This window comes from Sus scrofa, chromosome 1, assembly GCF_054392235.1.
Source record: "Sus scrofa isolate SSC_HxYL_T2T_F1_AM1 chromosome 1, Sscrofa_HxYL_maternal_Yorkshire_Landrace_v2.0, whole genome shotgun sequence".
In the NCBI taxonomy this organism is placed as follows: domain Eukaryota; kingdom Metazoa; phylum Chordata; class Mammalia; order Artiodactyla; family Suidae; genus Sus; species Sus scrofa.
The window spans coordinates 279,573,480-279,601,090 of NC_139383.1; the positions used below are offsets into that span (position 1 = coordinate 279,573,480).

Sequence of the window (27,611 nt, forward strand, 5' to 3'; positions counted from 1 at the left end):
CTACCACCAGAACACAGCGCCCTCGGACCACCTTCACACACAATCTCAAAGGTAAACATTATAACTCCCACTTCGGAAATGACAAACGTTAAGACTGAAAGGGGAGTTCCCATCGTGGCTCAGCGGAAAGGAACCTGACTAGTCTCCATGAGGATGCAGGTTCGATCCCTGGCCTCACGCAGTGGGTTAAGAATCTGGCATTGCCCTGAGCTGTGGTGTAGGTCACAGACGCAGCTTGGATCCTGTGTTGCTGTGGCTGTGGTGTAGGCCAGCGGCTATGGCTCCGACTGGACCCCTAGCCTGGGAACCTCCAAATGCCATGGGAGCGGCCCTAAAACGACAAAAGACTGATAGGGGAGGGGACTTATTTAAGCCGAAATTGCAAATAAGCGGTAAAGCTGGGAGTCAAACCAGTTCTTGCCTGTAGAGCTTGGGCTCTCTGCACTGATTCTTCTGTGAACTTTTTCCTCTATCTGAATATACTAATCAGAATCGGATGAATTCAAGTTTGGCTTTTTGCCTCTGGAAACCATCTGGGGAAAAAAAAGTCCATCCTCTGTTAGGGAGGAGATGCCCTCAGGTTGGCTAGACTAGGGTTCTGCCCCTGATACCATTACCTTCTTACCCGCTGTGTGAGCTTGGGCATGAGCCTCCACCTCTCTGCACCTCGCCTACATTCTCTGTCAGATGGAGACAGCAAAAACATCTGCCTTTAAGGCGGGTTAGTAGTGCAGGTGAAGCACTTATGAGCCAGCACAGTGCCTAGTGCGTAGTGGACACCTAAGATGACAGCCATGAGGATAACGACGACGATGGCCTATGAATATCGTGTGGACCACTACGACTCTCCTAGTCCTGTGAGGTTCAAGTCAAAACAGAGATTTAGGGAGTTCCCTGGAGGCTCAGTGGGTTAAGGATTCAGCGCTGTCACGGCAGGGGCTTGGGTTCAATCCCTGGCCCTGGAGCGTCTGCATGTTATAGACGTGGCCAAAAAAAGAAAAAAATCCGCAGACATTTTTTACACAAATTAACCCCAAATAGTAATTGAAATTTAGTTCCAAATTATCTGGTGAGGATCCAAATTTAACTTCTGAGATCATTAAAAGCCTTCCTGAATAAAGGCATGAATGAATAAGCAATGAATTCACTGAGTAAGAAAAGGCAAGTGGCAATGTTACAAAGCAGTTCTGAGGATAGGATGAAAGAGAATCACAGAATGAAAAGAATTATGCAACTTCATGGAAGTCAATCAGCTTGAAAAAGAGTCTCAAGTTAGTTCTATTTCTAATCTTCTGCTTCATAAAAAAGGAGACAAGACAGAGCGCTCCTGTGGGGAAAAGGAGTTACTTTACATTTCATTGTTTCAACATTTTCTCTGAAAACAAATTACCGTTCGTCACTGAGATCCTATAAAAGCTGCATGTTGTTTCTTTCCCTGTTTCTACACTGACCAGGGACAGAAGGCTCTCCTCTGTTTACACACTTACCTAACTGCACGTCGGTTGTGAATCGGAGTCTGTGGATCATGCTGACTTTGAATGACTTGTAATGGTGGCTGCTCAGCATGTCCTGTACTGTAGCTATGTCAATTTGCGAATCCTCCTCAAAAACCCCGTCTGCCCTTGAACCTGGGGAGGAGAAAGCAGTTTAACACATAAAGATACATGAGGCTTGGCAAATGGTGTCTGCTTAAAATGCTTTGGGATAAATTAAAATAATATGGGCTATTTAATTTGGAAAAGAAAAGGCTGAGCGATGACTTAATAATGCCATTCCAGTAAACAGAGAACGGTAACATATTAATCATTCAACAATTAATTCCATAAACAGTGCCTCTTCTATGGCAGGCCCTTGGCTGGGCAGCAGCAATACAGAGGGTAGAAAAACTCCCGCTCACCAGAAGCTCTCAGTCTCCCCAGAAGTAAGTCAAAATCACAAAAGCATGTGTGGCCACGCTTCTTTTTCTTTTTCAGGCCACACCCACACATATGGAGGTTCCTAGGCTAGAGGTCGAATCAGAGCCACAGGTGCCGGCCTATGCCACAGCCACAGCAACGCCAGATCCGAGCTGTATCTGCTACCAATGCCACAGCCACAGCAACGCAGGATCCCTGCTGCGTCTATGACCTACACCACAGCCCAGGGCTATGCGCTGGATCCTTAACCCACTGAGTGAGGCCAGGGATTGAACCCCTGTCCTCATGGATCCTAGGAGGATTCGTTTCCGCTGTGCCACAATGAGAACTCCCTTGCTTCTTTTTCTAGTCAGCTTCCTGTCCTGTGCCCTAGTCTCCACTGGTTCGGGTCCAAGCCTGCCTGAACTTGGATGGCTCTAACAGTCTCCTTTAGGATTCCTCTAGGGTTCCCTCTGTAGGACTTTGTGATTCATCTTTCTAAAGCTTTGATCAGTCATTCACTCATCAAACGTTTAGGGAGAGCTCTGCACACTAAGTACTCGGATACTGATACTGGGGACAATTAAGAAGACTGGCTCAGAAATCTCCCCTGGCTTCCCAAGGCCTCCGCAATGAAGCAAACTCTTTTCCACCAAGCAACCAAGGCTGTCCACACTCTTGCTGAAACAAAATTTTCCCAATTTTACCAGTCACTTCTCACACATACCTCCTCTCAGCTCCTCCCAAACTCAGACTGTATACAGGTTCAGGTTTTTCTACTTCTGGGCCTTTGCTCAAGAGGTACCTCTGGCCTAGAATACTCCTTCCACCCTCATCCAGAATCTGTCTCCACTCAGACTAGCTCAGACTCCACCCCGACCTGAATTCCATAGCAGTTGGTTTATACTGCATTCTGGAGCCAAGGGGACCTGGGCTCAAATCCTGGCTCCTGCCTTGAACTTACCTTGATCTTGGGCAAGTAAGTGACTGTTTCTCTGACCCCCCATATCTGACATTCAGAGACTATCAAAATGTATTTAAAGAATCTAATATACAATAGGCTTAATAAATAGTGGTCATGATTATTTTTATTCTAATGCCATATGGATCATATTCAGCTTTGCACTAGAAAGGTTGAGCAGTTGCTCTGTCCTAAATTGGAAGCTTTGTGAGGATCAGGAAATTTCTCATTCATCTCTACACCTTTTCCTGAAAGCAGTACTAATTTTGCTAAATAAACAAGTAAAGTAAATCAATGATAATAGCAACAGCTAATACAACAGGCATGGTGCTGAGCCCTTCATACATGTATTTAAGTCTCAAGACCACCCTGTAGGTAGGTCCTGTAATCTCCCTTCTATATATAATGAAGAATCCCAGGCTTTGGGAGGCAAAGTCACACACTCAAGGTCACAACAGCAAAGCTAAATTAATTCTGGTCACCCCCACCCCGACTCTGAATGTGGTCTTCTGAAGGTGCGGCTGCTGGGGCCTTTCCGTGGTGGGAGGGAGCACCAGTCTGGGAGAGGCCAGCCAGAGTGGGGTGCCAGAGGCCTTGTGATGAGAATCCAGAGACGGTTCCTCAGGGAAACCTGGACAGATCTCCTGGGCACAGAGCTGGAGGAATGGAAAACTCCAGATTTGGGTGTAAAACTTGAAAATTCTATTATACAACCGGTAGCTAGTCAATTACACAGCTTCCTTCCTGAAGTTATTGCTTACAGGGCAAGCTTTTAAATCAACGTTGGTTTCTGAGGCCTTCCCATTTAACCGGTTTATTAGGAACTGTGCCTTCCATTTCCAAACACTACCACCGTCCCAGCGTGGACCATGTGGCACCTACGGTGACGCTTTCCCCTCAGGAAGATGCAACTGCTTCCTAATGGGCCAGTGACTGGATGCCTGTGACAGAGTCCCACATGGGGGCCTCTCTGCCCAGGTCACCCTTCTCCCCAACCCACCCCCTCCTGGCCTATTCCTCCAGGCCTTCCCCTACCACCACCCCGTTCCTCGGATGAGCTTAGCTCGAGCAACACTCCAAGGAACCCGAAGTCTAACTTGGCTCCTTCTGTCACCGCACCCTGCTTGTTCCTTTAGAGTAAAGATCACAGAGAGTAATTCTCTGGCTCTGCTGTTAGACTGTAACCCCAGCAGCAGAGGCGGGGGAAGGCTCTACTCAGACCATAGCCCAGACCCTGCTGGTGCAACCACGCACAGGACAAAGCCAGAGTTTGGCGACGATTTACTGGATGAATACCAGGAGCCGTGTCCCAGGAGGGTGAGGCTCAGAGAGGCTTAGTGACTTAACCAACATCACATCACTCGTCCACGTCTTCTGAGGAATGTCCATGTCCCAAGCCAAGGCTGGTGAGAAATTAAAGTTTTAGGAGTTCCCGTCGTGGCTCAGTGGTGAACGAATCCGACTAGGAACCATGAGGTTGTGGGTTCGATCCCTGGCCTCGATCAGTGGGTTAAGGATGCGGCGTTGCCGTGAGCTGTGGTGTAGGTTGCAGATGCAGCTCGGATCCCGTGTTGCTGTGGCTGTGGTGTAGGCTGGCGGCTACAGCTCCAATTAGACCCCTAGCCTGGGAAACTCCATATGCCGCGGGTTCGTCCCTAGAAAAGGCAAAAAGACAAAAAAACAAAAAAAGAACTTATACAGCTCCAGTTCGACCCCTAGCCTGGGAAACTCCATATGCCGCGGGTTCGTCCCTAGAAAAGGCAAAAAGACAAAAAAACAAAAAAAGAACTTAAAGTTTCAGATGGTTACTTGCTTTCTCCAAACGTGCCTTTTACTAATAAAACAGAACTGTCAAGCTATGTTTGGAGTCTTCAAGTGAGAATTTTGGAGAAACACTAAAATCCTTTCATGTTTTAAATCATTTAAAGCCATCTTTTCTGAGAAAATCCATTGTTAGATACAACTTAGCTCAAAAACTTCTGTTTTCTTTACTAATTAGTATTTTCTAAATATTGCAGGTATTTGATTTGAAAAGAGGTAACAGCTCATTATGCTAAAATGCCAATTATTTAAAAAAACACACACTTAAGAGTTTTATATTTTATGGTGTTGGATTAAAACCAATTTAAAAATTACTATAACGTGACATATAATTTTTTACTGAGCTATTTCAATGCCAGCTGCTAATAAAGCATCTTAGCTGTAAATGATAATTCAGATGCTTTTAGATAAAGTGGTGCATAAATATGGCTGGAAATTGATTTAGCTTCTTACAGAAGCTACTGAAGAATGACATATTTTGTTTAATACACCAGCTAATGTAGTCCTAAAAGCTCAAACAAGTGCCAGTTTTCACTCCTAAATTTGCTGTGGGAGATTAATGAAAACTTTATATTTTGCTGAAATGTTAATAATGGGCAGATGAGCTGATAGGATTTTAGTAGAGGTCTTAAAGCTATGGAATAACCAGCAAGGCTTGTCAATTTTCTCATATTAATTTTGCCCAAGACTTATATAGCTGGAGCTGGCTCAACACACTAATGCTTCTTGCATTGACCTTCTACTCTCTGGCAGTGTAAATTCATATCCCATTTGAGGATTTAAGTCCCCTTGATACTTGGGTGAGTTCTGAGCCTTGCCCCAGCTGCCAAGGGGTGTGTTTATGTTTATGATCATAAGGGCAATAGCACCTGCGGGAGCAGAGAAGGAACAGTCCTGCAGTCATTTCCAACGCAGGCCGTTCACCCCAAGAGGGGTTTTATCTGCTGAATGGGAACACCTTCTGGTCTGGGAGTGCCAGCGTCATTTCTGAAAGTAGGCTCCAAAGTGCCGATGCTTGGAGGGGACCTGTTTGTATGCACAGATCAGTCAGCCGTGCAACCTGCAACTCTCTCCCCATGTCTGCAGGGTGCTAGACTGTGAAAGGACACTGATGGGGATGAGGCAGGGTTCCTGATCTTTATAAGAGCTCACCAATTCACTACAGAACACAGAGAAAACAGCACAAGGCAGAGAGAAGGGCCTGATTAATGATGCATGCATCAGACACAATCTAAAGACACATACCCCAAGCAGAGCAATACACCAAGAACGTTTTTCGGGACCAGGAAAGTTCTATGACTTTGCCTGCACACCTTTACTGTGTGTGTTCTTCTGGAGAGGGGGGAACCCAACCACACATCAAAGATGCTTGGCACTGCACCATATGCATATTAAAAATACTACTGTGCTATCAACGTCACATTTAAAAACCACTTCTGTTAAGAGAAGACATTTTTATCTACTCCAAGTAAAAAACAGGCCCAGAATGTCTTAAAAATAAACATATTTAAAAAAACTCCACTCCCCAAACTGTTAATTTAATTGAAATATAACCCTTTGGTATTTTGTTAAATTAGCAATTAAAAAGGTCACAGGCAATTAAATGAAACAAAAGCCACACTGTGTTCATCTACATTAATGCTGAACTGGGTCTCCTCGTGAATGACAAGATAAATTGTAATGGTGCCTTCAAAGACTTCACACTGTATTTTGTCAAAGTCGGGAGTGTTAATGTCTCTATGTGCCACGGATTACCATAATGCATCGTGTCAAAACGCTCCGGCTGCAATAACTCAAAGATGTATTGTGATAGATCAAATTTTGGGGAGGCGCCTAAAAGGGGACTTGAGCGCCAGAGCGCAAATGGACTGACAGCAGGCTCTGGAAGAAGGGCAGAGAGCACATTCAAAACGTGGAAAGGTTGGAGGGACAAGCGGAAAATCCAAGACAGGAAGGAGCTTAGCTGTCTGTGGAGCAAGGAATCAGGAAAAAGGAAACAAGGACTAGCACCTGTCTTAATGGCAAAACCAGGCCAGGGCAGAGGGGCAAAGGGAAGCGGAGAGGAGGCGAAGGCGGAGGCTGGGGGAGTGCAGAGTCCGCAGCAAGACAGGAAGAGGAGGTACTGAGAGAGCCAAGGGCTGGGTGTGGCCTGGGCGTAAAGACACGTCAGTTCAGAGGTGTAGATTCAAATCCTAACTTTGACACCAAGGCTCAGGAGCGGGTCAAAACCATGCCCAAGGTTCCACTGTGGGGGAGCGGCAGAGCTGGGACAGATGCACTGGACTCCGGAGTCCACGCTCCTCTCCCTGCCTTCTCCCCACACTCCTGCAGCGCCAGCAAGGCCAGGGACTGTGGGCGTCACTATCGACTCCAAGGCAGTGGTTCTCAAACTGCAGCTCAGGAGCCCCAGGCATGAAGGCAGGGGCAGGTAGGTTTATAACCTCAATACTATTTTCTTAATAACTGTAAAACAATCCTTGCCCTCTTCATGCTCTTACCTCACAAGTGGACCAAGTAATAAACAGTTTATGGAGGGGGTTCCCTTTGTGGCTCTGCGGTTAATGAACCAGACTAGGATCCATGAGGATGCGGTTCAATCCCTGGCCTCGCTCAGTGGGTTAAGGATCTGGTGTTATTGTGAGCTGTGGTGTAGGTCGCAGAGGCAGCTCGGATCCCAAGTTGCTGTGGCTGTGGCGTAGGCCAGAGGCTGTAGCTCTGATTTGACCCCTAGCCTGGGAGCTTCCATACGCCACAGGTGCGGCCCTAAAAAGCAAGGAAAAAAAAAAAGTTTATTGACTCGTTTCTGATTTCACATTGCAACCAACCTTTAAGTAAACTATCATTGGAGTTTTGGTATAGTAATGAAAACAATATCCACTATTATCTGAAAAAGCTACTGAAATACTCCGCCTTTTCCAACAATACGTCTGTGTTTGCCAAACTGTCTTCACATACTTCACTGAAAACGATGTATTGTAAGGGACTGACTGTAGAAGTAAATATGAAAATCCAGGGGTCAAGAGACTTGTGATTGCCAAGGGGCACGGGGAGGGAGTGGGATGGACTGGGAGTCTGGGGTTAACAGATGCAAACTATTACTTTTGGAGTGGATAAGCCATGGGATCCTGCTGTATAGCACAGGGAACTACATCTAGTCACTTGTAATGGGACATGATAGAAGATAATGTGAGAAAAGAATGTATACACACACACACACATGTGTATATATGCATGTGTGACTGGGTCACTTAGATGTACAGTAGAAAACTGATACAACATTGTAAACCAAATATAATGGGAAAAATAAAAATCATTAAATTTAAAAAAAAGAAAAAAAGGGACAACCAACCAGGGATAAAACCTAATTCTCCCTACTCCTTCTGTAAGACTCAAAGCTAGATGCGTGAGTGAGTCATGGAGAAAAACTCTCCTTGAGCTTTCTACATCCATCATGTTTTTTTTTTTTTTCCAAAGGCCTTTTAAGTCCCCAAAGCCTCATAAGCCCCAAACTTCTCTTCTATTAAACACTTCCCTTCGGCTACTAGTCATTTTTGCTGGTCTCTAAAAAACAATCAATAGGTGATAGACTATGATACACACATGCACACCTGCACGCCCTCAGCAGTAATCTCTGCAAAGCCATCAGGATCACGCAGGAGGATACACCCTTCACTGGATCTGCCACGCTGCAGCCAGGGTAGGGATGCTTGCTGTCAGCGCCTAAGTGATTAAACTCCCGAGTCAGAGCCTTTCCACAGGGAGATTTCGGACCCTCAATAAGTCAGGATGATCTTGTTTTATGAGGTGATCAGAGTGAAACGATTCCAGGTTTGTAGAATTTCTAAAAAGACCAGATCATGGAAACAGGGGTGGGGGGTGAGGACGGGGGAGCTTCGGGCCCTGCATTCAAATTCCTGCCTGTCCCCCCATCTCTTCCTTCAGCCCTCTCTCCCTGGCTCATTTCATTCCACTCCATTCATTCATGCCCAAAGACACCAAGCTCCTTTTCAAGGCCTTTGGACGAGTAGCCCCTTGGCCTAGAACAATCCTCTGACTCATTCCCTAGCTCCTGTTTACTCTTCCTCCAGGAAGCTTTAGCCTCCGGTTCTCACCGGCTCCAGTCCCCTGTTAGATGCTCTCTCACGTCCTTCAAAGCACTTCTCCCACGTGTGAGCTCCATGCCGTGGGGGCCGTGTAGCCCCTCTACTGGCCCCGCATAGTGGCTGCCCGTCAGCCTCTGGGGGTGACTGAACACGTATGTGCCCAGAGCGAAGCCTTTACAGGATGGAAGGGTCTGGACCACTGGCTTCTGACGTTCGCTTGGAAGTCAGGGTGATGACAGAATTCCCGTCAATCTCGCCTCTTCCATCGTGCCTTTGCCCCTGTTCAAAACACAGGAAAAGTAACGGGGTCTTCCAAAGCACCTGGGCCTTTGGGGCAATTTACATGACAAAACATCTAAGACCTCTAACATCTGATCATCACTGAGGTGTCCCTCACTCTCTGGCTCCAGAGTCAGAGAATGGGGGCACACATGCTGGAAGAAGCCCTCCTCCCACGGGGGAGTCTCGGCAGAAATGTCACCTGATGCATTACCAAACCATCAGCCAGGGGCTGCAGGGCGGATTCTAGGGCCAGGAGTCTACCAGAGGGATGCAAATCCCTGTGCCCTCGCTCAGAGCCCATACAGGGTTTGTGGCTCGTCAAACATGTTTCCTTACTGCTCTAATGTACCAGTGTATCGCTTAATGAAAGTTCTTAATTGTAATTCAATTAATTACATACACAGAGTCCCCAATTACATTTTCCAATAAGACATTGGCTGTGGTACAGGTCTAAATGCACTTAACCAATTTTAATATATTAAGACCAATTTCCCTTGAATACTAATTACTACCTAATGATAAAATGAAAAGGGGGGAACTTTCAAGAAAGAGGGAGAGTAAAAAATGGAATTCATGTGGAATCCGTCCACATCACACAATGCAGACACTCACTAGGGAAGAAGTAGGTGTGGAGAGGGCACAAGTCTGCTTCCAGGACGGATCAGCACTGCCTTTTGCCCGAGGTTTCAGCCACCCCTGGTGCTGGCCCACCGCCCACAGGGGCCTGGGGAAGTCTAAGTGGCCGGAGGGGAAAGAGGACTAACAGAGGGGAAAAGGCCACCACACAGACTAGCCACGGTGTCTGGGCATAGGAACTCGCATCCAGACACTGGGAAGGCCCAGCACGTGCTTTGGGCCGTGCACCTGACTAGGTGCCTGTAATGTCCACGCTCTCACAGGGCAGGGATCCCCATCACACATCACAGATGGGGAATGAAGCTTGGGGAAGGACTCGCCTCAGGTCACAATGTGGCTCCAAATATCTGGCCTTTCCCCCTGCAACACACCACCAACCAGCCTGCATGAGCCACACCGCAAGAGGCGCGGACACACAGCTATTTTGATACGGGGGATAACGTTTTTGTTTCATTTAAATTGTTAGCAGGTAGCAAGCAGGGAGCGATTATCCAATATCTACTTGAAACAATTCTCACCCACATAGAAAATTCCTCATAGTGAACACGTCCCCCACTCCCCAAAGCCAGACACCTAACTGGCTTTCAGCAGCAGTTCACCCTCAAATACGTCCTGAACACCATCGGCCATTTCCATTTGTAAACAGTTTATTTGCGCGATCATTTTCTTCTGCACCTGAAGACTGCTGTTGTGATATAATAAGTACCAGGACTTTAAGCCCTCTTTTAAGGCACACGATAGAAACTGGAGAGATGAGTACTTTGTAAGGGAAGAAGGCAAACCCTCCAGAAGCCAAGTAGAGCCACCAGGGAGTTTGTGGGGCCGGCACAGAGCACCAAGGGAGGAGTGATCAGCCCACTATGAATAAGCACCCCGAAGAAGAGCTGGAAACACACCAGGAGAAGCAGTCACTCACCATCTACAAATTTGCCCTTTTCTTTAGTAATACTGATGGGGGGCAGGGGGGACCCCGTGTACCACCACAAAGAATCCCTGACACATAAAGATGCTCACCCCAAACCCAAGTTCTTTTTAAAGGCCATCACAGGTGTTCCCGTCATGGCCGAGTGGAAAAGAATCTGACTGGTACCCATGAGGATGGGGGTTCGATCCTTGGCCTTGCTCAGTGGGTTAACGACCTGGCGCTGCGGTGAGCTGTGTGTAGGTTACAGACGCGGGTCAGATCCCATGTTGCTGTGGCTGTGGCGTAGGCCAGCAGCTACAGCTCTGATTCGACCCCTAGCCTGGGAACCCCCATAAGCCATGGGTGCGACCCTAAAAAGACAAAAAAAAAAAAAGCCATCTCCTGGGGAAATGAACCACATGGGGCCACAGGCATGGGATGTAGGGGGACCCTGGACCCAGTCTCTCTCCTGGTGGGTGGGCACGGGCAAGTGCATCTAGTGGAGTCAGTGACTGGAGAGCAGGAAGGAGAGGGACTCTACCTGAGCCCAGGGAATGGCAGCCAGGTGGTCTGGGCAGCTTCCAGGAGGAGATGCCTCCTCTCCTGCGTCTTCAAGGGGAAACTAAAGGAGGGGAAAGAAGGATCTGCAGATTGAGACGCAGAGATATGCTCCCCTGCCAGAGTCCAGCCGCCTGTGTGACTGCCCACCTCGAGCTGAAGCTCTTCCTCAATACTGCCTTCAATTAAGGAAACTTCAGTAAGGTATGGAGATAATGGAAGGACTCCTTGAAAAGAAAAGGAGGTCAAAGGACCCTGAAGCAATGTTTAGAGGAATCTTCTTTCTACAGTAACTTCCATTTAGGAAATAAAATAACTAGATTCAGCTGGACTTAATGGACAGAAGACACATTTTTCGAGGCCCCTCCCAATGATCATTCGTGTGACCATGAGCAAACCACCTCCTTAAAGCCTCAGTGTCTTCTTCTGTAAAATGAGGACCACATTAGCCTAAAAGCCGCAGCACCTCCACGAGTCAACCATCTCCATTCGCACAGGAAACTAAGCCCACAGAGATGTGTCCGATGTCAGAGGCTGCAGTGCTCATCCAAGGTCTGTCTCATTCTGAAGACTGCGGTGTTTTGTTTTGTTTTGTTTTTGTCTTCTTTTAGGGCCGAACTGTGGCATATGGAGGTTCCCAGGCTAGGAGTCAAATTGGAGCCATAGCTGCCGGCCTACACCACAGCCACGCAACACCAGATCCGAGCCATTATCTGCAACTTACACCACAGCTTTCGGCAATGGCGGATCCTTAACCCACTGAGTGAGTGAGGCCAGGGATTGAATCATTGAATTCTCATGGATACTAGTCTCGTTCATTACAGCTGAGCCACAACGGGAACTCCTACAGACTGCGCTTTAAGCACTATGCTGAACTACTGTGCAGGCAGACCAGTGAGTGATAAAACAGGGAAGACACAGTGCCTGACACTTCACGGTACTTCCTAAAACCGGTTCAATTTGGGGTCTGTTTTAGCCCTGGTGATGGGAAATTCCCGAGTTTTTCTCTTAAAGCTGTGGAAACAACAGGTTGGTTCACACTGCCTCTTTCTCCGAAAGGCCCAGGATGGGCACCCACACCCGTGATCAGTGGGTAAAGGAAAAGGTCACTGGCAACATTTGGCAGAAAAGGAAATTGAGGCTCAGTTTGGTGCCAGGACTTATATAGACACTTGGACAAGAATGGAAGTCTTCTAATGTTACATCCTCTCCATAATGTACTCGTGCTTCCTTCTGGTCTGGTTCCAGCTTCTAGCAGACAGTTGGCTGAAGCATGTAGTAGATTATCAGACAAGAATCCAAACTGGAAGGCTCAAGGACTTTGGCTTGTCATTTTCTCATTTAGGCCAAGATCCAAGCGCAAATGTTACCTCTCGGTCCCTAGGCAGAAACTCTTGTCATATTAGCCTCGTGTGCAAGCTTCTCTCTCATAGTGTATGAAGACAACTGTCCTCACCCTTCTCAGGACTGAAATCTAGGCTGGTCTATCAACAATCTCAGGGAGGGCCTTAGAAGCAGAGAGCAGACTTGGAATTCAGGTCCTATCACTTACTGACTAGCTAACTTTGGGCAAGTCACAAACCTTCTCCACAATTAGCACAGCATCTTGTAAGGTGGTTGTGAAAATTACAGAGGAGAGCAAAACATACAGCATATTACAACAGAAGGCCCAAATAATTAAAAAAAAAAATCTTTTGATGTAGAAAAGGTCATGCCCCGTCCTCTGTGGAAGAAAAATGGAAAGGCTTACATGCCCTCGGACAAATGGTTTTCCTTATAAGGAAGACCTCTCTTCGGGGACAGTGGAGCACATTTGCTGGAAAGCATCCTGCTTCTAAGTTCTCTGGTCCTGTGGCACAGACGTACAGACCTGCCCTGGCCCCACTCTCCGGTGTCTCACGTCGCTCCCGCCCCCGGCCCATCCCCAGGGGCCCTGACCGGTCCATGACTCCAGATTTCCACATCCGTGCCTCATCTGCTCCACGAGTCACAGAAGGCTGCTTCTTGTTTATTAATTACAGTTACTATTCATTGAGTATTTTTTATGTACCAAGCACTAAGAGCTTTATGATTATTAAAGTTCACTGAAGCCTCCTATCAACATTGTGGAGGCAAGTAAACTACCTAAGAGGTTAAGCAAACTGTCCGAGGTCACACGCCAGTAAGTGGCAGGGCCAGAACGTGAACTGAGGAAGTTTGGCTCCACGGCAGATTCTTTTAAACACTGCATGATAGATACTATCAGTTTTTTGCTTTGTTTTTGGCCACATCTGCAGCATGTGGAAATTCCTGGGCCAAGGATCAAACCTGTGCCACAGCAGCAACCTAAGCTGCTGCAGTGACAAAGCCACAGAGGAACTCCCAGATGCTCATAATTTAGTTCACTTTTAAGATGGCTTTAGGGATAGCAAGCCTGTCCTGATCAAATATACCAACAACAGAGAAAAAAATTGTGGTTTTGAAATACTTTGTCTCAATCCAACTTCAGAGGGAGCTACTGGGGAACAATAATGGGTTCTTGACTGAAATTTCTACTTTATTTATTTATTTATTTATTTTGTCTTTTTACCATTTCTTGGGCCGCTCCTGCGGCATATGGAGGTTCCCAGGCTAGGGGTCGAATTGGAGCTATAGCCACCGGCCTACACCAGAGCCACACCAATGCGGGGATCCGAGCCTCGTCTGCAACCTACACCACAGCTCACGGCAACGCCGGATCCTTAACCCACTGAGCGAGGCCAGGGATCAAACCTGCAACCTCATGGTTCCTAGTCAGATTCGTTAACCACTGAGCCACCACAGGAACTCCTGAAATTTCTACTTTAAAAATTTAAAAACCTCTTCTATAAAAAGAAAATTATTTTTATGATTTACTTCTATTTTACAAAGACTAGTTATAATATTCTACTGATTCCAAACCACTGACGGACTGCCTGGCACTTTGTAGATGCTGGTATAGGCTTCTTTAACAGAGTGATTTTGACTTTGTACTGAAAGTACTGCAAGCATCTTGCAAATCCTTTAAGATGGGGATGCAGAGGCTCACAGACATCACACAGCTGAATCAAGACTGCTCATACTGAGAAGCAGAGTGGGAACAAGAGCCCCAACTTCAAAGCTTCATTCACCAATCCTCAGAGCCTCTCTCTCTAGTGTAAGAAAGATGTACTTCATCTTTAAAAAAACAAAACGGCTTAAAACACAGCTGATTTGGAATCACAGTATACTGTGGAATACTATGCAGCAGTTAAGAAAGAAAGAAGTAAATTTATATATGGGCTAATATATGGATTAATGTGGAATAATCTCTCTGTGACATACCGTTAAAATGATAATGCAGAGCACTTGCTTTTTTTTGACGGGGGATGTGTGTTTTCACGTGTGTGTGTGTATGTCTGTGTGTGGGTCTATTCATGTCCATGTACAGAATATGCTTGCATATACTTAGATGATCCCTGGAGATACCAAAGACACTGAGAACTGAGAACAAGTGTTGTCTCTGGGAGAGGAATCAGGGGAGAGAAAAGAGTGAAAGTTTTTTCACTACAGACACTTTGCTACCTGAAAAATTTTTACATGTATAAGTGTTATATATCCCAAATCTGTATTAAGACCCGAGCAAATAACATTTTGTTTTATTTGTATAACAAGGAATCAAATTTTTTTTTTTTTTTTTTTTTTTTTGCTTTTTGTGACCACACATGCAGCTTATGGAGGTTCCCAGCCAGCGGTCAAATCAGAGCTGTAGCTGCTGGCCTACACCACAGCCACGGCAATGCAGGATCTGAGCCAGGTCTGTGACCTACACCACAGCTCGTGGCAACACTGGATCCTTAACCCACTGAGTGGGGCCAGGGAGCAAACCCACATCCTCATGGATGCTAGTCAGATTCATTTCTGCTGAGCCACGACGGGAACTCTTGGGGGGAATCAACATTTTGAAACAGAATCCACTACAGAGTTCCTGCGTGCAGGACAGGGCCCATAGCGGCGATAACTGAACATTTCCTGAATTAATGAAGGTCAACCTGGTATGCGTCAGGGACATCGTCAAAAATCTGACAATCTACTGGGACAATCGTTGGGAAAAATAAATAATCATAAACAGAAATATATGCAATGAAGAAAAAGCAGTATGCTCTCTGAGGGATGACCACAGGGGACCCAAATGAGGGATGGCTCAGGCCTCAGCAGTGGGGGACAGGGAGATCACAAGGGGCCCCTGTTAAGGGGACACTGAAACTGAGAAGAAGGTTGAGCACATTAACTCAGGTGGGGGGAAGTGTTCCACACAGAAGAACAACCCTGAAGCAGGGATGATGGAGAGCTGGCTGTCGTAACCGGTTTTCACATGTCACTCCCCTTAAGTCAAGGGGGGAAAGAGGAGAGAAACGGTCAAATTCACAAGTCAGAAACTCTAAAGAGAGAATGAAAGAAACTGACTGATGTTTGAAAGAGGCTTTCTGCTTAGCACTAGGAACCCCTACATTGCCTCCTGCTAACAGTATGCAAATGGTCACAATTTTCTAAAACTTGATGACTGTAACAGTGACATGGACAGGGCCAGCTGCTTTTCATAGAAAATAGCCTTTGCCACAGAAAAGGCCTCATATTGCTAAGCTGTTTCCAGGACTGTTCCTAACTTAGGAAGCTACAGTTTAACAGATAAATATTAATCACAGAGTGCTAAACAGGATGCCGACTCTTTTGCCGCAAGGCCTGAAATCAATCATTTCACTTTGGGATACACTTTCGGCACAGATTGAAGTCTGCCTCGGAAAACAGAGTCACTTGCAATCTGCCCAGGGAGGCCAGACCAATGAGTGTCCCCAACACAGGGCTTCTACGCACGCTGCAATGGACCAAGCAGGCACGGAGCGAGGAGGCCAACGTACTGTTCTCGCGGACCAGGCAGAACTCCCAGGCGCTCTGGCTCTCCAAAGTGCTCTCCAGGTCCACGGCGACATTGGGCTCGCTCTGCTTCTCCAGGCGGTACTGAGGGCCTGGAAGATCAAAGGGGCGGAGGAGGGGAGGCAGTCTGAAACAGCGAATGTAACACTGGGAAAAACACCACACACCACACACCGGCAGAAAGCTGACCAGTCAGCCTTAGGGAAACTCTGAAGTCTGTTTGAGGGTCTAGCCACCCAAGGTGGAAGAGCTTGAGTTTTTCCCCACGTGGTTTCCACGCACTTGTCTGTTCTATTATCAGGTCTATTTTTGCTCAGTTCTCCCCCAGACACGATGAGAGGGTAACGGACTTGGCTGCAGTGGTTTCCCAGATATGAGCAGGTACCCCATCCATTCTGAATCTGTTTCCTAATAGTTAATGTGGGAACTCTTATACCTTGAATGGTTATTGTGAAGATCAGAGATGATTTAGGAAAAATGCTTACTTAGTAAGGTACCTGCTCCATAGAAGGCACTCCTACAGAAGTATTTATTATTAATAACCATTATATGATAATGAATAATCAATTATAAGCAGAGCTAAGATGTTTAGAATTTGAATATGAGGACAGCCCCAAAATTTCTTTTAAAAATTTAAAAAGTAGATGGAGTAAAAAAAAATAGATTTCAGGTTTTTGGGTTACGATGACAGAATGACAGTGACTGCTGATGGTGTTTTTGTTGAAATATTTATGAAAACACAAGGAGCACAGGTTCAGCAATACTGAAAACCAGGAATATGAGCTGCCTTACATCACAAAGGGATTCTGGAAGATCTTAAAACACTAGGGCATTTTATACATTTATTCATGTATTTCTTTGTCAAGCCAAATGGCAATCTTGCTCTTCTCAGATAACACCTAATGGGTCCAATGATCGGATTCAAAAGGCTACAAGAAACTGTCCTATTATTTTGACTATGAAAGGCGTGTGTGGTCAGACAGGAGAGGTGTAAGAGATCTGAGGGAGCCTCAGAGGCCTTGCAGGGCTCCCAGGTGGAACACGTATTTTTAGACACGTTCCTCCGCTGTTGTCAACTTGTTGATGATTCATATCCAACACTTCTTCACGAGTCTGGGGCATGTCACACATCTCAAGTCATGCTCTTCCCCCACGATCAATGTTTGTTTGCAGCACTGTCGACAAAGTTCAGTTTCACCGTATATTTGATCTTTTCACTAATTAGTATTTCATTAGCATTTCTGCCAATTATCAGAGTTCTTACACACTCATATTCAGCACTTGTTACACTACTTACAGCTGCTAAACCTGCTTCGCTAAGTTAACAATGCTTAAGATACGTACCACTATTTAAGAAAATACTTGGTCAGGAGTCTACACAATTCTTTACAAACTCTAATACTCTGTGTTCAGGTCAAGAAGGTATTGCATTTCAACATTACACATGAAGTGCGATTTTAATTTCAAAAATATTAAGCAAATCAAGGTATGGAAATACAGATAATTCTTAGTCTCCCTGCCCATCACCTGTCAGTGCCAACATGTGTCAATTACCAAGCGTGTTGGCTGCTCATCACTGGCTGCTTTCACATTTACTGGGGGGAGGAATCACGGAAAAGCCATGTGCAGCTGAACTTTAAGAAAACTGGTAAGATTCCCAGTGGTTAACGAATCCGACTAGGAACCATGAGGTTGCGGGTTCGGTCCCTGGCCTCGCTCAGTGGGTTAAGGATCTGGCGTTGCCATGAACTGTGGTGTAGGTCGCAGACATGGCTCGGATCCTGTGTTGCTGTGTCCCTGGCGTAAGCCAGCGGCTACACCTCCGATTTGACCCCTAGCCTGGGAACCTCCATATGCCGAGGGAGCGGTTCAAGAAAAGGCAGAAAGACAAAAAAAAAAAAAAGAAAAAAAAAGAAAACTGGTAAGATTCCTCAGCGCCTTCCCCTCCCCCGTCCCTCCCTAACACCCACTCTTCACGGCTAACGTGAGCAGCTTCAGCCCATTAGGGGGAAGAGAGCCACCCCTGAACTTAGAGAGCTGCTTTCTAAAACACTGGCCTGTTGGAGCTCCTGTCATGGCTCCGTGGTTAAGGAACCCAATGAGTATCCATGAGGATGCAGTTTGATCCCTGGCTATAAGCTATAATAATTCACTTTTTTTTGGAGGGGAGGCTTTTTTTGCTGCACCCACAGCATATAGAAGTTCCCAGGCTAGGAACTTCAGCTACTGGCCTACACCACAGTCACAGTCACAGCAACGCAGGACCTGAGCTGAGTCTGCAACCTATACCACAGCTCACGGCAGTCGGAGCTACAGCTACTGGCCTACACCACAGTCACAGCCACAGCAACGCAGGACCTGAGCCGAGTCTGCAACCTATACCACAGCTCACGGCAGTGCTGGATCCCTGACCCACTGAGTGAGGCCAGGGATCGAACCCGCATCCTCATGGACACTAGTCAGATTTGTTTCTACTGCGCCACAAGAGGAACTTCCAAAATTCACTTTTTTATGATAGCTAAAATTTGGGAACAACCCACATCTAGTAACAGGGAGACTGGTTAAACAAAATATTGTGAAATATCATGAGGATATTACGAGAGATTGCAAAAGTATTTGATCTTATCGAACATGTTTATAATATGCTATTTTATGAAAACAGCAAATTATAACACAACATGTATAGGACGACTGTAATTATGAAAAATATATGTAAAGTCATCGGGGAAGGTGAGGTGTGGGGGGAAGACTGGAAGGTTATTTCCAAAATGTGAAGAGTGGTTACACTGGATAGTGGGATAATGAATGTTTTTATTTTTCCTTAGGGTTTCCCTGTATTTATCAAATGTTCTGTAATTTCTTAAATAACAGCTACTTTTATATTTTTAAAACATCACATATATTTACAAGCCCTCCAGTTCCTTACTATGCCATTTTTCTGAGGATACGGTAATTCTCACACACTGTGACATCTCCAGTGGGTCTTTTATCTGCAATAATTTAATCAAAACTAGATAAATAATTTGTTTATGGAGATCATTTTTTTCATCTTAACCCTTCAACCCTTCAACCTGGCATGCTCAACCCAGTCTATAGGGTTCTGGGTGTCTAGAGCTGTTTGCCTACCTGGCTACCGGCTGGTAATGAAGCCCCGCCCCCTTTCCTGACTCTGGGAGCCAAGGCCTGGCCGTGTCAGGATGTATTTCAGGCTGGTCTCCTTTGTACACGTTTTCCTTCTGGTCCCTGTAGCTGCCTGGGAAACACGGATGAGGGAAACCAGAGGAGGCGGGGAGTACTAGGAGGGGTCTCTCCTTAAACACAAGTCCCTGCAGCACTCTCAAAGCCATAAATGCCATCATTCCATATTTACGTTCTTGTCTCTTGGGTCTTGTAGCTATTTCTACTAAAACAGTTTGTTTCCTAAAAGTAGTTTTAGGACTTTCTCCTTGAAGCCCAGTGTGAGGACGACTGTCATTTATTGCATGACCATTATATGCCAAGCACCCTGAATATGTTACTTTGCTGAATCCTCACAGCAACTCTCAGAGGCAGATACTATTCTTTGCATTTGACAGACTGGGACCCTGAAGGTTGGCAGGGTGAAGTCACTTGCCTAAGATCACATAGGGAGGAAGCAGGAGGGGGAAATGAAACCCAAGGGTCTTTGGCTCTAAGGCTAGTATATGTTGAAGCTTTTTTCCTCTTCAAACCATAAATTACTGACCAACTAGAAAGAGGCTATAGTTTATATCCTAAGTATATATATTTTTAGATTTGTGGATTCATTTAGATTCTAAATGACTTAACTTGTGATTTCTATATTCATTTCTACAATAAATGATCTGAAATAAATTTTTTTTTTTTTTGTCTTTTTAGGGCTGCACCGGCGGCATATGGAAGTTCCCAGGCTAGGGGTTAAACTGGAGTTGTAGCTGCTGGCCTACACCACAGCAATGTGGGATCTGAGCCATGTCTGTGACCTACATCACAGCTCACGGCAATGCCGGATCCCTAACTCACTGATCGAGGCCAGGGATTGAGCCCGAATCCTCACAGATACTAGTCGGGTTTGTTACCACTGAGCCACGATGGGAACTCCTAAAATAATTTACTTTAAGGAAATCCACACATGCTTAATATCCCATGCGACGGCCGTACCTTGGATCTTCATGAAGAATGGAGCACCTTATCTTTCCATCCATCCAGGAAGACACTCTTTCTACCTTTCCTTAAGAATATTCCTACGTATGTCCAGTTTAAAAAAAAAATTTGAAATGCTGAGCATCATCTTTTGCTCTCAGCACTCCATGGTCTTCCATAAAAACTAAGAGACAACTTGGAAACCCACTTCCAAACTTAGCAAAGGATGGATGGGTTTTAACTTTGGGGAAGGTAGGGTAGTTAAGCTGTAGCTGAGACTTGAGATCTAGACGCAAATGAAAAACAGCTTATTACAAATCTCAATTTCTCTCCTAATTCTTGCCCAACACTGGATGAGATATCTCACAGAAAAAACTATTTCATACATTTTCCCCTGAAAGGGCCAAATTGATCACTTTAGGTCATACTGAGTAATGAGAGGTAGGGTATATATGAGAAGCAATACAGCCTGGTGATTAAGGGCATGGACTTGGGGCCAGATTGCCTTGGTCTAATCCTGGCTGAGAAACTTAACTGTACGACTTTAGGCCAACTTACTTAACCTCTCTGTTTCTTCATCTATAAAATGGGGATAATTATAGCACTTACTTTATGGGCCTGTCTGAGGATTCAGTAAGTTAATAGTTGTAAAGCGGTTAGGAGGAAACATTAGCAGTGTTATTCAAGTGTCAGCCACCACCACCGCCACCCTCCTCCACATCATCAGACTTTCCTAAGAGGTCTTAGAACAGGGCCCACTCTCTGCCAGATACCGTACGAGGCCTTTTAAATAGATCGTCTCATTAACGCTCCGTCGTCTCAGGATGTAGAGAGTATGAATGCCACTTTACGAAGGAAGATATTGTGACTTACAGAGGCTAAGTAACTTGCTCAGAGTCTCACAGGAAGTGGTGGAACTAGGGTTCACACCCAGGACTGCCCTCCACGTATTACATACGTATTACATGGTGCCTCATTTGTTGAGTTCTTAATAAATGTCTGTTGATAATAAGATTATGACAACCCAGACTTATTATATATCCAACTACAGTTTCTATCAAATGCTCACTTAATTTTCAGGCAGCTGACATGGGAGGAGAGAAAAAACATCAGCCAAGAGCCATTTTATAAAGCAAGCTGTGAGGTCAGTTTCTGTTAACATACCTTTGCCAAAGAAATGACTCTATAAGAGGATCCTTCACACCAAACAGGACACAGTTCTCAAGGCAGCATCTACCCTCTGGAAAGAGGTTTTAAAATGTCACTGCTGCACATGGAGCTACATGCCCTGTGCTCCACAGCAGAGGGGACGCAAAAGGAAGATTCTGGGAAGCAGTTACTCTGCAGCAACAAGAAAACCTGCTCGGGCATTCCAATGATGTATTTATTGCAGTAAAACCATGTCACTGAATGGTCTGGGAAGAAAATATTGCTCTGGGCACTTTGGGAGGGTTCCAAGTTATAATACCCAGGCAGGATTTTTATGTGATTTTGAAAACCCGAGGCAAACATTTCAGCACACAAGTTTCAAAGAAAATCGGAGTATCTGTTGGTTGGAGGATACATGCTCAGTTCAGCTTCCTCAATCCCTTTACTGTAATCCTTGACTGAAGTATAAAAGCATTTGACATGGGATTCCTTAAAAGCTGAGAGCCCACTGAGAGCTGAAATCCAACAGGAAGCAAGTGCAAAAGCCTGAAGAGATGGAAGCCCTGTCATCTTGCACCCTGTTTCTAAAGACCCATGGGAGAAACTTCCTTCAGACCTCGGCACCAGGAAAAGCTGTGCTTCCTCCAAGCAACAGGCCTTGTTTTGTACCTTTAGACAGTTTAACATAGATGTTGTAAACTAATTGATACCACATTCCCTTCTCCCTTGCCCATGAGGAAGTTCAGCACTAAATGTGTGATGACTGGACATGCATTTCTCTGTCAGTTAAACCTCTGGACCTTTATTTTCCTTTTCCTTTCATGTCATTTTTCTTTCTACGGCGGCACCTGCAGCATACAGAAGTTTCTGGGCTAGGGATCAAATCGGAGCTGCAGCTGCGGCAACAGAGGATCGGAGCTGAATCTGCAACCTACACTGCAGCTTGCTGCAACACGGGGTCCTTAACCCACTGAACGAGGACCGGGATTGAACCTGCATCCTCAGGGAGATTATGTTGGGTCCTTAATCTGCTGAGCCACAGTGGGAACTCCTGGATGTCGCTTTTCAATTCACACATTTTTTTATCCTATTATTATATGTCCTCCAACTGCTTTCTGGCCTGAAGTGGGATATAATCGAATTAACGTATTATTACTGTTGCTGAGCATCAGAACAACTGTGAGGACCACCTATCTGGAAAGTGATAAAGGAAAAGGCTGAACATTTTCATGGATATGCCTCATGTCAACTATTTTCCATTCACCAGGTTAAAGAGGAGCTTTAATCTGAAAGAGCTGCTTGTAGCCTGGAAAAGTTAAGTGTGAACAAATAAGAGGAAAGGCTGGGTCTCGAGTCGAAAACACAGATGTCTGAGCCCTCTCACTACACATTCCGGGGAAGTTACTTAACCTCTGTGTATTTTCTGTCTGTAAAATGAGAATGACAGAACTTCCCTCAGAAGGTTGCTGTGCGGATGGCATGAGCTCAGTGATGGCTGCTGTCACTGCCATAGGACAGGTTGGAGCAGAAACCGTCACTGAGCTCATGCCATCGGCACAGCAACCTTCTGAGGCTTAGTCCGATCCCTGGCCTATGGGTGACAATAGGCTGGCAGCCCTGTGAAGACACACAGTGGCAGAGGATGCTGGCATCAAAGCAGCTGCCTGTATCCTTCCTCACGTGTGTGCGAGGTAGGCGTGCAGGGTGGAGAGCATGCAGATCTATTTAAATGAGCTTGCTTTTAAGCTACAGGCAGCATTTAAGATTAGAGACTTGTTCAGCAGCCAGGATTCCTAAAGTTCCTTAGTCTCTCTGGTCCTACAAATACCATCTAAAAATGATGAGTAAATGTCAGAACCCAGTGAACAGACCGTGACAGCACAATATCAGAAGATACGTGGTGTTACAATGCCATTCATATATTCACTTAACAAACATTTTTAAAGCATCAGCAACGTTCCAGACACTGAGATGAATAATCAACGATTCCTGGCTGGGGGAGGTGGCAAGACACACACAAGCATATGAAATTATCAAAGATCCCTCGTCGGTGCTCCTCCCTTAGTAAGGACAAGGCACTGTGGGAATACAGAAGAGGGGACAATGAGCTTCCCCTTCCCTGAGGCGGAAACACCGAAGGTGGACAGGGAGCTAGGTGAGTGAGGGGGAGGGGCACACTCCTACAGAGGGAACAGAATGTGCAAAGGCAAGAAGGTACCGAGGAACCCACAGGGACCAAGGGAAATTCAGCGTGGAAAGCTCAGGGCTGGAGGTGGGGCACCGAGGGGAAGCTGGGGCTGGGATGCTCGGCCCAGACTGTTGGTCAAAAGTCTGGGTCTGGATTTCCTCTCGTAAGCAACAGATGCTAACAGGGCAGGAGAGTGACATAACCAGCTTTACATTTCGGTAAGCTTCTCTTGGTGGCACTGTCAACAATGAGCTTGAAAAGCCTGGTGGCAGAGAGACCCACTGGAGGCAAACTGTGCCAAACTCGTCTGCTCTATGGCGGGAGCTGGCTGAATCCTAAGCTCCTCACTGAGCCAAAGCCATCGCGGACAAGCTGACACTGTCAACATCGGAGCTCAGACCCAAAGTCGGCTACCCTAAAACGTCTGCACTTAGCATCAGCTCCATCACTTCTAACTCTTCCTCTAGGGGCAACTATAATCATTTTCTGTTTGATCTTAATATAAGCACTGAATTATATGCAAGCGATGACCACCACAGCTCACTCCCTCCAAGGCTCACATGGGATAATTAGGAATTTAAATAATAAAAAAGGAACAAGCTGACATGACAATAAGGTCACACTTTATCCCATTCTGAGCCAATACACAATTTGCTCTCAGTGAAAGAGCCGAATATAATCAAATTAAATACAATTCCTATTACAAAAGAAGAAAGACCAAAGCTGTCCCAATAAACCAATTCTCCTGCCTACTTACACTGCAAAACCTTCAGGAAAGGTTTTGAAAGCATGACCCATCAGTTCTAATTTTTAAAACTTATCCTTTCAGTCAAGACTAGAAAAAGGCCCATTCCAACTTTTATCTTACTACAAAGTGCTGTTATCTTGGCCTGATGTCAGGAGCTCTATCTCTCTTTCTGCTGACAAGGAGAGACGAGAAAGATAAGATTGGAAACGAATCTCACTTCTCTGAGTAAATAAATAATCAATACTCATCTAAATGTAAATGAGAAGGTAGCCCCCTCTGATAACAGCGCTCTTATCAGAGAGCCAATTTTCTTCAGACATTTGGCCTCAACCAAATCACCATCATTCAGCCCCAGCCTAATGGCAAAAAATCGTAACTAAATTGAACCGATCACCAGAGATCAACTAAGTTCGGCCCTGGCCACTTCAGGTTCAAATGTTTGGGAATGCAATTTTGCCCCCATTAACTTTCAATAGCAATGAAGAACAGACTGGTCAAGGGGCCAGTTTGTGCAATAAACAAACCCCAGGAAGGGGCCCGCCAGAGGACGAGCAGGAGGGGGTTTAAGTATTTAAACAATGTTGTACCCAGAGCAAACCCCGAAACTGTGAAGGGAAGGCTGCTACTGTGGGGTGGGGAGGAAGCGTTCTCGAGAAGAAATGAGAAGACATTTAATTTGCCTGACAATGATGATTACACTTCATTAAAACAAATATAAATAAAGACAAAAGAGATACTAAAAAGCTACAGAAGCAGAAACAAAAAACAAAAACAAAAAACCCATCTAAGGTTCAAATGATCAATTTCCTCCAACTAATTTGTATCAGACTTACATCTGACCCAGCAGTGCTGCGCTGACCTGATTTTACTGAAATAAGACGCCGTCTACAAGACAAATCACTTTAAAACCACTGCACTGGGGTTTCCATTTCTTTGCTGCAAGACTCAATTCACTGCTGATGAGAGCATTGGGGAAATTATGACCATTATTGATAGGACAGCAAAACCACTTTTACACTGTAGTCCTCAAGTCGACAGAAAGCTTGCACTGGACCATTAATGAAGGTGTCAGCTAGAATCAGAAATTAAAGACAAAGGCTGGGAAAGGACTAATTTTTAGAGCGCCAGCCACCCAGAAGCAACCGCCATTCATCCTCTAGGGAGTAACAGAGCCTAAGCAAGGATCCTCTGAGGAGTCGGCTGCTCTGCCCACAATCAGGGAAAGGAGATGCTTCTTTTTGTTTTGCATGGCCTTGGAGAGCACAGGCTCTCAACACTATAGCTAAAGGAGGGCACGGCTGCTGCTATGAGACAGAACCATTCAAAGTGTAGCCACCTTGGGGTATCTGTTTTTCTGGGTGTGTGATTAGCAGTAATCTTTCACTAGGATGTTTGCTTGACTACTCGAATTTCCCAGCCAAAAAATTCAGATATATCCTGACTCCTCCCGTGCCTCTTCAGAGCAGATCCTCAGAGCTGTCTGAGAGGCTCTCTCCCAGGGGGGAAGCAGTGAGGTCCCCAAACTGAAACTCCCTGCTCCAAACAAACACAAACAGTCTCTTCCAATCCTGGAAGATGGACATGTGGTGGTCCAAGTGTGGGTTTTGGAGTTAGAAAGACCTGGGTTAAAATCTTGGCTCTTTTACAATCGCTAAGTGACACCGCACAGGTAGGTTAACCTACACACCTTCGTGGAGTACCAGCAAAGACTACGCAGAACCCAATGCCAAGGACATCAAAAGCACTCCATCAATATCAGCTGTTACACCCTATGCAAATCTTAACAAAACCACCAACGTGCCCTTTGAGAAAATAACTAGAGAGTGACTGACACTGAGCATTTGCCTGGCCCTTACCAAAGTCCTTTATGGGCGTTAGCTTTCTGAGTCATCAAACTATGAGGTCGGCCTTATGTGAATCCTCGTTTTATAGAGGAAGAAAAAGCACAGAATAGTTAAGTCATGAGTCCACAGAGAGCGAGGCCGGGAGAAGAACCCAGGTGTGTGAGCCTGGAGCCTGTGCTCTTAACCCCACCACCCTGCTGTTTTCCAGAAAGATCATCCTATAATCTTCTTGATCTGTGGGTTGAAGAAAAGAATTGTAAGGTTGAAATTTAAATGCGTCAGTTCAGAAAGAAGTAAAGACTAGGAAGGAAGAAGACAGAGGGGGTAGCTGACCTTGAGGGGGTAGAAACCGAGGACCCTCAGCCCTCACCGCGGGCTCTAGCCTGACGAGCATGTGACGGGAACACCTGCTCGCCCTGATTTTTTTTCAAGGGGAGGGAGCCTTTTTCTAAGTTAAATGATTTACAGAGTTACCGCCTCAATCCACGGTTCTGAAAGTGTGATTTCTTTAGGGTTTAACTATACCCATTTCTAGTCTTGTTACAACTTTTTTATTGCGATAGAAAACATTTACTGGAAATATGTTACTGCTATTACCAGGTCATAAAATAAAAAGAAAAATAGTTTATGTATTGCCATCATTTCCAATCATCAATCAGAAAGTGCCAAGAGGAGGAAAGGAAAGGGCGAACAGCTGAGATTTCCTTCTTTGTGTAGGAGAAAATGCAGGAGCACCATAATTCTTCAGAACAAATTTCTTCTTGAATACCCAGCCTCACAGAGGGCTCCAGAGCAGGGAAGCACACCTTGAGGCATCTGCCCTCCTCTCTGCAGCCCTGCCTGAATCCCTGTCAGGAGTAAGAGCTCTTTCACCCCAACCTCCTTGGGCCCGTGTTTCCCACAGGCTGGATTAGAGGCACTGCTGTCTATGTGTTGTTCTTCTCCCCCAGTCAGGACACTCTTTTTATTTTTTGTCCTTTGTCTTTTTAGGTGTGGCATATGGAGGTTTCCAGGCTAGGGGCTGAATGGGAGCTACAGCTGCCGGCCTACACCACAGCCACAGCCATGTGGGATCTGAGCCGAGTCTGCAACTTACACCACAGCTCAGGGCAACACTGGATCCTTAACCTGCTGAGCGAGGCCAGGGATCAAGCCTGCGTCCTCGTGGATACTAGTCAGGTTCGTTAACCACTGAGTCACGACGGGAACTCCAAAGGCACTCTTTGAGGATGGGGGTGGAAGGGCTTTTTACAAAACCCCCATTGGGCTCTACTCCCAGAGCTCCGGCACAGCAACAGGCTCTTTGGAGGTGCTCAAAAATCTCTGCTAAATAGAATGCTTCAACAAGGTGACATTTCCAATTGAACAATCTTGACCCGACAAAGGAGTCTGGCCTAAGAAACATTACTCCAAACACACAACGACGTATGTTCAAAGATGATCACTGCAGCACTGTTTTAATATCGAAAAC

At 45.7% G+C, this 27,611-nt stretch overlaps 1 protein-coding gene across 29 annotated transcripts in view; it reads right to left on the reverse strand.

Annotated features, from left to right (window-relative positions):
- MAPKAP1 (MAPK associated protein 1) overlaps positions 1-27,611 on the reverse strand; it is a 254,194-nt gene that overhangs the window by 41,690 nt on the left and 184,893 nt on the right. For 15 of the 29 annotated variants that reach the window (XM_084996452.1, XM_021068901.2, XM_084996442.1 and 12 more), the window contains 2 exons: positions 16,056-16,163; positions 1,488-1,628 (listed from right to left, as the gene is read on the reverse strand). In XM_084996452.1, coding sequence (XP_084852578.1) covers positions 1,488-1,628; positions 16,056-16,163 — 249 coding nt within the window. Of the gene's footprint in view, positions 1-300; positions 1,629-16,055; positions 16,164-27,611 lie in introns of all 29 variants that reach the window. The other 14 variants (XM_084996425.1, XM_084996421.1, XM_084996342.1 and 11 more) reach the window with 3 other exon arrangements.